A 9,683-nucleotide genomic window follows, 5' to 3' on the forward strand; every position below is an offset into this window, starting at 1 on the left:
AAAGTGGTATATGTTAACTAACACTATCATAACGAGGAGTGACACTAAGGATCGACACTCAGTGATAGGATCCAATACAGTAACAATAAGCTGCTAAATGTTTGAAGGCTTTACTGACTCTAATATAAACTGATTTACTGATCTTTAAGTGTGCCATGGGATTGAACTAAGAAATTGTACGTACCCATAAAGATGTAATAACAATGAATTATATTCGTAACCATAAGCTGTAAAAATCTCCCCATGCAACAAATAAGCAAGTGAACAAGTTAAGGATGAATCTGCTCCGACTTGCATTATTTTGATTATCTGAAGCATCATCGTTCTGGTACAAATATTAATTGTGTATAGTTGTATACATGGTCTTCCACTATGAAGTATATGTGGTATAAGATATCTTATAGTTAATGGAACTATGTTATAGATCACTTATATACAGCAAGGGCAGTGGAATGAAAAAAAATATGGCAGACGAGGAAACCATACACGAGACTTTCAAGCATGACTCCAAGTGCAGAACATCAAAGTTCTTAGATTAGAGGATATATCTGCGAAGATAGTCGACTCTGGTTGGGTGCTTGAGCTTCATTAGTGCTTTCACTTCATGCTTCCTAACCATCTCTCTAGAGATATTAAGGTTACCAGCTATCTCTCCCAACGTTCTATCACCTTTGCCGTCAAGCCCATACCTCTGTCTGATCACCAGGCTCTCCTTAGGCTTTAGTGAATCAAGCTGGAGAAAGCATAACAAAGTAGGTTGTTTTCGAAAATTAGGATCAAACTATCAATACTAGAGGCTGAAAAATTGGAATTTATACACATTCAGATACACTTTATGCATATCTACATGGAAATCTAAGAAGGGATAGATAATTCAAAGCATGTTTCATCGCGTTTAAATCTGACAAGGTATTTAGAAATGGTATTGATAAAAATGTTACCACATCATCAAGAGCAAATCTGAGAAGTGCCGGTTGCCTCCTCCTATCACCTCCTACACCACCATCATCTGTAATCCCATTGATGAACTCCTCTTGTGTAGTTGCATGCCTTGCATGAAGAGAGAGGACAGACTTTGAGGCCCTCATAACTTCACGGTATCTCTCAGGAGAGATTCCTACTTTTTCTATTATCTCTTCCTCGGTCGGTTTTCTCCCAAGCTTAAACATTAATTCCAATTTGACTCTTTGTATTTCTACCCTAACCTGCACAAAGTTTCTAACATCGTTATGCTTCTCCAGCAGAATTATTCACTTAATTAACATGTACCGATGTAATACCACAAAATTAATTTTGATAAGATGGTGAAATCTTTGCAGTATACAGTGGTAAGCAAATACATATTATTAATGAATAGAAACCGTGCTTCATGCAGAGTGAAAGAGGTTGCAGAGCAAATTTTTAATGTGTGTCTCCTACATATTGGAGGTCATTTTCAATCAGGATACAGGAGTGGTTCAATTACTTTCGAAACAGAACACCTACGGTCTTGGACACTCAAAGACTACTAATATTCAGTATAGAGAACAAAGAAGATATTATAGGCATGTAGAGATAATCAGCGTACCGATTCAAGGCCGAAGGACACACGTGTGAAGCTTGATGTTGTCATGGAACGCATGATGGCATGCCTTATCCAAAACAGACCATAGGTAGATAGGCGGAATCGTCGTTTTGGTTCAAAACGATCAATAGCTGTTATGAGACCCTTTGCTCCAGCTTGACAGAGGTCTTGGAATCTTGGGCCACTGGTAAATTCTTGAAAATACTTGTTGATAACAAACAAAACTAACCGGAGATTGTGCTGCAGCATATGGTAAAAAAGATTCTTAGTAATCTACTACATGTTATTGCTACAAACCAAACAAATGAAATCCAAATTCTAACATGAAGTTTTCTCATAAAATTGAACACATTTTCCGATCAAGCACTAGATGTCTCCTTCATAAGAATATAAGGAGTAAGATACTGGTGAAGGATTACCTTGATTAACTTGTTTCTTGCGGCTCGACCGACCTCTATTTGTTTTCTAACTTTTGGTGCACTCATGTTTGTAGCAGCTGCCAATTCTCCATCACTGGGTTCTCGTCCCAACTCTTTATGCAAGTCCTCCTTCACCTTAAGGAGTGTCTATTAATTAAGCAAAAACTAGTTAGTTAGAGCACTGTAATAATGATCACAATAACCAATTATTTGAAGCATAGAATTTCATTAGTTTCTGATAGGCAACGTTCATTTTTTCTATTTACTTATTGATTAGTTATTACTAAACCACTGTAAAGTTGACCTCCAATACGATCTGGATAATGGAAGAGCTCACCTTCATAGGCTGCATCAGCTTGAACAACAAAGTATGCTCCGAAGAAGGAAGAACTGGTGGTATCTTCATTTTCCTCCAATCCAAACTGACCAGATCTGTTGAAGCTGAGTACTCCCTAACAAGCCTATCAGCATATCCAACATCCGCTGTGTCATTCACCTTCCTCTTAGTTAAATCAACTACCTCCTCCTTCCTTCTTAATTCAATTCTCTTATCGAGGCCCAATCGTTTCGCTGTCTTCTTGTTATTTTTTACTACAATATCAGATAGTTCCTTATCAGGTTTCTCGTTGCCTTCTTTCACCTTCCTAGTTCTTTGACATCTCCGCACCACACGAACTGTGTCCTCCACATCAGAAATAACTTTTGCAGGACTAAGCTTGTATATATTTTCAAGTTTTTCTGCAGCTTCACTGTAGTCCACATCTAAAGCGCAAGGTTCATCAATCGAGACAGCTTTAACTATTTTTGAAGATTTGATGGCCTTTTTAAGTCTCTTCTGCACTCTATGACTCTTTGTAGATAATGGAGTAGTCTCGCGACTCGTAACCAATGATCTATTATCTGTTTTATCAGTTTTGAAAGCCAAAAACACTGGGCTTTTGAATGGGGAGCGATTGATTGAGAATCTTGAACTCAAACCTAATGGAGTCTGTGAAGTCGAACTCGAAACAGTCACAACTCCCATGCCAAATTGTCTGTGAAAGAGGTAATCAATTGCGAGCTTTCCACAGTCTAAGACCTGCAGACATTTGTAACTCTAAGTTAAGGTTGAAAGAGAAAGGCATTATTTACATTTAGTATCATTATTATATCTCCCGCCATATCTATACACGCCTAGATATATTTTAAAGAACATTACAATGAGAAAGACGACTCAAACCAATTTCCTAAATCATTTCAAACTTATCTAATTGAAACAACATAATAGGATGATATCAATATGAAAATGATCAGTCTGAGCATATCGAATAAGATATTAGTGCAATAAAAAAATGTCTACTTAATACACATCCCACAAGCATTTTCTTTCCGCAGTCTTAATCGCCGTTTACAAAATGTGGGGGGAGTATACATATCATGATACATGTGTCAAACTCCAATTCAATCAACATTTTGGGATCCTTCCAGGTATTTTTCTAGTACAGAAATAAACTCCCAAAACAGGGATGACTGAGTGTCCATTAATGCTCACTTCAAGTAATTGACTACAATATTCAGATCAACCCACCCCGCCCAAAATAAAAGGAGAAAGACAAGCATACTTCGGCCTATATATGTTATATAAACTAGACTAATTTGTTAGAAAAGCAGTAGAATTAACCAAAAACACTGAGATAATGTGGGTAAAGTATTGCTCTCATGCAGGTGCCGACTAGCAAAGTCAGTAAAACCTTTGGGTGATGATACCAAAGGTCTGGGCCGGGCTCGAACCCCGCCAACATCAAAGAGTTATTGATCTCATTTAAAACAGGCTTACCCAAAAATATATATATATATATTGCTCTCATGACAGGGGATTAAGGTATTCGACTTCATTACAATCTTATATAGTTATTCACTTATTCATATGTTAGCTTAGGAATGGGAAAACTTCTATTACTAGAGTGTTTTTATTTTCTTCCCCAGCTATTCTGGTCTATGTTGAGCTTTTGTTGTAACATTTGGCATTGGATTCTAATCGTTCAGGAGGGGATTATAACTTTGCAAGTTAAGTGCCAAACACATTTTGAAATGTATGGAGTTGTTCTCCGATCAAGATTATAGATTTATAAGATGGGGAGAAGGTGAAATTGAACTCTTGTAACATGTCTAGTACATACCTTAGAACTCAGATACTTCAAAGTGAGTTTGTGACAAACACTTCCTCATTGGAAATAAGGTTGTGACAAACTGTACATACCTTAGAACCTTAGAATATATTGCATGTTGCTCGCCAATAATGTGAGGTCGTGGTGGCTCGACGATTCATCAAACACTTGTCGGTGTTCTCAAGAGTCTTGAACCGTTCACATCCGATCGACAAAGATGGTGCGCTTTTGCATATGCTAAAGATCCAAAGTACCATGGAAGAACCAAGCATATAGAGTTAAAATACCACTACGCATCGACAAATGATAATGAAAAAGAAAGTGGTTCTACAACATATATCCACTGATCAGATGGTTGCGGATCCACTGACCAAACCTATTCCAAAGGAACTCTTCCTTGCACATGTAAAAATGGTTGGTTGCCAATTGTGGCATGCTAGACTAGGACATATTGGACACAATAGGATAGACCGCTTAGCAAGGGGAGGGTTATTAGGTAACTTAACCTCTGTTAAAATGGAAACCTCAGGAAAGTTGTCTTCTTTGGAAAAGCCACCAAGAAACCTTTTGGGAAAGCCCAAAAGCGGCAACTTATCATTTACAACTTATTCACTCGGACATCCGTGGACCAATGAATGTAACAACAAGGCATGGGGCTTTGTATTTCATTACCTTCACAGATGACTATACACGCATGGGACCGTGGTACTTGATGTCTCACAAATCGGGGCGCCTTGGACTATTTTAAAAGTACAAGAACTTAGTTGAGAATCAACTTGATAGACAATAAAGGCCTTAAGAACCCGACCGGACGTGAATATCTTTCCTCATGAGTTTAAGGAACTCTGTGAAAATAAGGGTATAGCTAGATGACTAACTATTCCTTATACCCCCGCCAGAATGGTGTCTCTCGAGAAGGAATAGAACCCCTACCGACATGGTTAGATCTATGATGGCTCGGCTAACTTGCCTATCTCATTTTGGGGTGATGCATTGTTAACGGCCGCGCACATACTTAACCTAGTTCCTTCAAAACTGTTGACAAAACACCCTATGAACTATGGATTTGGTAGACAACCCGCTTTTGAACTACCTTAGACCATGGGGGTGTGGCCTTTTGTCAACTTCTCAAAATCGAAATTTGGAAAGTTGAGTGCTCCCCGGAAAGAAGTGTATCTTTATAAGATACGATTGAGACTTCTAAGGGGGTATGTCTTCCTAGGGGAGGATACTTTCGAGGGCATGTCACGAAAATAGAAGCACGTAACGTCCGATTCTTAGAGGATCAATACCCAATGAGGGGTGAGGTTGATAAGGATATACAACTTTATGAAGTTGATAACCTTATAATCTGGCGATGAACAAGGCGAAGATGAAACTTTCATCAACCCCGCGATTCTAGTAACAATGGCATTGGTCAAATGATTGATCAATCCCAACCTCGTAAGAGTGTTAGAGGCCATATCCCCAAACGTCGGTTTGAGATTGAAGGGGAGATAAATATGACCAATGCACTTACGAGAAATATCGATGAACCTAAAACGTTCAAGGAGGCTATTTCGGGTCCAATCAAGTAAAGTGGATGGAAGCTATGAAGGAAGAATTGAGTCGATGAAGAAAAACAAAGTATGGGACTTAGTTGATCTACCTCCAAACAGAGATCTATTGGGAACAAGTGGGTTCTCAAGATCAAGAAAAATGCTGGAAGGGAACATAGACAAATTCAAAGCTAGGCTTGTTGCAAAAGGTTACACCCAAAAGAAGGAATAGACTATGAGGGACACCTTCTCACCAAGAGCGTGAGATTTGCCTCCATACGCCTCCCTCTTGTCAATGGTTGCCCATTTAGATTTAGAGCTTTACCGGATGGATGTCAAAACCGCTTTTCTCGATGGAGAATTACAAGAGGAAATCTATATGGATCAACCCAATCGGGTTTTTCAATCAAAGTCGAACACAAAGTGTGTAAACCCAATCGCATCCATATATGGTTTAAAACAAAGCCTCTAGACAGGAGGAATCGAGATTCCATGAAGCAATGCTTCAAGACAAATTCAAATGGTAAATGACTACCATTGGTATATGTCAAGACATCTAAAAATGGTTTTGTGATTCTATCTCTATATGTGGATGACATTTTGTTAGCGGTAACAATAAGGCATTGATAAATTCCACTAAGGAGTGGTTGTCATTAAACTTCAAATGAAGGACATGGGTGAAGCAAGTTATGTCTTAGGAGTTAAAATAACTTCGTGGATCGGCCCAAACGCTTGTTATCTTTGTCTCGGGGAGACATATATCAAGAAGGTTTTGGAAAGATTCAACATGACCGATTGTAAGCAAGTGGATCTCCCAAAGAAGTCTAGGAGAGTCTTTGAGTTCTAAAATGTCTCCCAAGAATCCTACCAAACTCGGGCTATGAAAAAAATGTACCATACTGCAGCGCAAATCGGAAGCCTTATGTATGCAATGTTGGTACAAGGCCGACATCCGCTATCTTGATTGGGTTAGTATCAAGGTTCCAAACAAATCCTCGGGTCGCATTAATCGAAGGTCATCAAGAAGATAATGAGGTATCTAAAAGGCACCGTGGACTACTCACTTGTCTACCAAGGGAAAGATCTTAAGTTGATTAGGTACTCGATGCCGACTGGGTCGGAGACCTTGGTGAGGGAAGTCAACTTCGGGATATACCTACATAATGAATGGAGGTGCTATATCCCGGAGCAAAGAAGAAAGCAAACTTCCATAAAGACTTTCAACTATGGAAGTTTAATATATCAGATGTTTGCCACACCACACAGTCGTGGGCTCGACGATTCATCAAACACTTGTCGTTGTTCTCAAGAGTGGCTTGAACCGGTTCATCATCGACGGGACAAAGATGGTCGCTCTTGCGTATGCTAAAGATCCAAAGTACCATGGAAGAACCAAGCATATAGAGTTAAAACCACTACGCGTCGACAAATGATAAAAAAAAAGTGGTTCTACAACATATATCCACCGATCGATATGGTCATGGATCCATCGACCAAACCTATTCCAAAGGAACTCTTCCTTGCACATGTAAAAATGCTTGGGTTAAAGAGGATGTGATTATGTTAAGAACACTTTGATGGTTTAATGAATAAAAGTGCATTCTTTCGGATCGATTGCATTCTCATTATAATCGCTTTATCATCTCATATGTATGTCGGTAGGGTTATTTGGTTCACCTCACATGAACAGTCACTTCCATTTTAAACAAATGGAGTTTAGCTTGACAAGTCACTAAACCTTATAGGAAGGGTGGACCTAGTTTGAGTCATGCCCCTTCTTATAATCGGATAAGAAGAAACAGTGCTTCATAGGGAAGATTCGTCTAAACCTACAAACGGTTGTTGTTGCCCAGTGGGAGCATAGTATCCTTGAAATTGTCATTAGGGATGACAACACTTGCATGGTATGAGTGGACATACGATATCTATTGTTGAGTAAACAAATTAGATACTCTTGCCATGACATGTTTTCACACAACATGTGTATAGTTGACCACCCGAGAGCAAGAAAAGAAATATCCCTAAAATTCTTGCTATGTGAGCTCTATTGATATATTTTTGTTTAAAACATATCGAATGGTACCCTCCTCAACTTTGACCTTGTCAAGAAAATAAAGAGGACTACTCGTAACTTTGGTTTTGCTCCCCACAAGCTCTTTACTAAAAAGGTCGACCTGGATGCATCTTTGGGAAGTTGGTAGAACTCGACGACAACAACGACTAGCGTCTGCGGGTAAAAGAACCGAAGGTTTATCACACAATCACCGGATTCTACCGGCCGGACAATTGATGATAATTGTGAATCATGTGATACGTTTTTGACTTTATGGTGTGGACTCATAGGGATGAGTGCTATTTGTCAAAGTGATGAAACAAACAGATCTTGGGGTATACACACACTCTCCGGGATATTAGGTTTTGATTCATCTTCTTTAAGATCACTTTCATGGTAGATCAACGTGTGGTGCTTTTCATTGCGACTTGCTACTTCCACGATATCATGATGATGTCTTGTGGTCACACGAACCATTTGTTGCGTGTGAGACACACAAATGGCTAAGCATTCTACTTAAATGCTTCTCTTAGAAACCTTCTTCGCCCGTTGTTGAGGGGAGATGTTGGAAATAAGGTTGGATAGACGCGCCACCAAGATAAGGATAAACCATCGAGTATAGGACTCATCCTATCTTATATTAGATGAGTATAGGACTCATCCCATCGATATTAGATGAGTATAGAGTTTATCCTATCGATATTAGATGAGTATATGACTCTATCCTATCCGATATTAGATGAAGTATAGGACTCTATCCTATCGGATATTAGATGAGTATATAACTCTATCCTATCCGATATTAGATGAAGATAATCCCCATCCCATCGGATATTAGATGAGTATATAACTCTATCCTATCGATATTAGATGAAAGATAGGACTCTATCCTATCCAATATTGAGGAGGTGGGAACCTCATAAATGAACCCCCACCCTCACATATTAATCATCCCGAACAACAAGAAAAGCTCTCTCCTTTTAATGGCGACCTCCAACATTTTAAAAGTAGAAGCCCAAGTAATTTGTGGAGATTCCATAGGTGGTATCCTCCCTAGCCATTGTCAGTTTTGGTTCTTGGTTAGGTGAAAAAAAGGTTGCTTCCGCTAAATGGTTGGAACTGACTCGACTGAAAGTTAAGAAGAAGAAGATCTTGAGTGTGTCGAGAACATCTTCTCCTCGTAGATCAAAGCTTGGAACTTCAAATTGAAAGTTTGTGACCAAGTACGATCTTACGTTTCCATTCACAATTTATTTTATGACGGTATAACGTAATTGTATATATCATAGGAATCATGCATGAGATATCGATAAAATCCTACACTTCCTCTTAAAGCTCAAGCAATTAGAAGGAGGCAGAACTATTAGGTAACGCCTTCGTGAATGATAATGAAGATGGTGGATATCAATTATAGCATGCAACTATTTATTTATTAGGATGCATTGCTCAAGTCTAACATTTCCATATACTTGCATCGATAAATAAAACATTTCATTTCTTGGAAAATTCTCTCTATGTTTCAAATCCAAAATGATCCATGTTATTTGAATAAACCACTGACGAGTAGCACACGAACCTTACAACACCTCGAGTAAGCAAGAAACCGTGTTTGGCTACTCATTTATCAAGGTTTTAGTGACACTTACAATATTTCACCTCAATAGTTCATTATTCTGCTAAATAATTTGATCAGTCAAAATTTTCAAAAATACTTGGGTAGCATTTGATAACATGGGAACTGATCATAGTAAAAAACACACAACCAACGAAACTTTATGGAACAGTAAACAAATGAATACCAGCTTAGCTCAGATTACATACCTGTTATAACGAAATGAGTTGACAGAATTGAAGCTGAGTGAAAAAACACTGTTCTTAAGGTAGTTAAGAATCTGAAGAGAGATTCGAAAAGAAAGAGGAGGAAGTTTTAAGTAAGGAGTGTGCAAATTTCGTTGTCCACAA

General features: G+C 38.6%; 1 protein-coding gene across 1 annotated transcript; it reads right to left on the reverse strand.

Annotated features, from left to right (window-relative positions):
• Positions 1 to 269: 269 nt before the first annotated feature.
• On the reverse strand, positions 270 to 9,683 carry LOC147495508 (RNA polymerase sigma factor sigE, chloroplastic/mitochondrial-like). The gene is made up of 6 exons (XM_086564154.1): positions 9,543 to 9,683; positions 2,321 to 3,061; positions 1,984 to 2,130; positions 1,568 to 1,804; positions 942 to 1,205; positions 270 to 733 (listed from the first exon to the last, which is right to left on the reverse strand). The coding sequence occupies exons 2-6, from the start codon at positions 3,005 to 3,007 to the stop codon at positions 536 to 538; spliced, it is 1,533 nt and encodes a 510-aa protein (XP_086420280.1). The 5' UTR covers positions 3,008 to 3,061; positions 9,543 to 9,683; the 3' UTR covers positions 270 to 535.

The sequence above is a fragment of the Coptis chinensis genome, chromosome 6, assembly GCF_015680905.1.
Source record: "Coptis chinensis isolate HL-2020 chromosome 6, ASM1568090v1, whole genome shotgun sequence".
NCBI classification, from domain to species: Eukaryota; Viridiplantae; Streptophyta; class Magnoliopsida; order Ranunculales; family Ranunculaceae; genus Coptis; species Coptis chinensis.

Excerpts from the sequence above, each read along its gene's own strand:
- LOC147495508 (XM_086564154.1), bottom strand. The coding sequence starts at position 3,007 with ATGGGAGTTGTGACTGTTTCGAGTTCGACTTCACAGACTCCATTAGGT. Across the intron at positions 2,131-2,320 it reads AGCTGATGCAGCCTATGAAG|ACACTCCTTAAGGTGAAGGA; the intron begins GTGAGCTCTTCC and ends CTTAATTAATAG. Across the intron at positions 734-941 it reads GATTTGCTCTTGATGATGTG|CTTGATTCACTAAAGCCTAA; the intron begins GTAACATTTTTA and ends TGCTTTCTCCAG.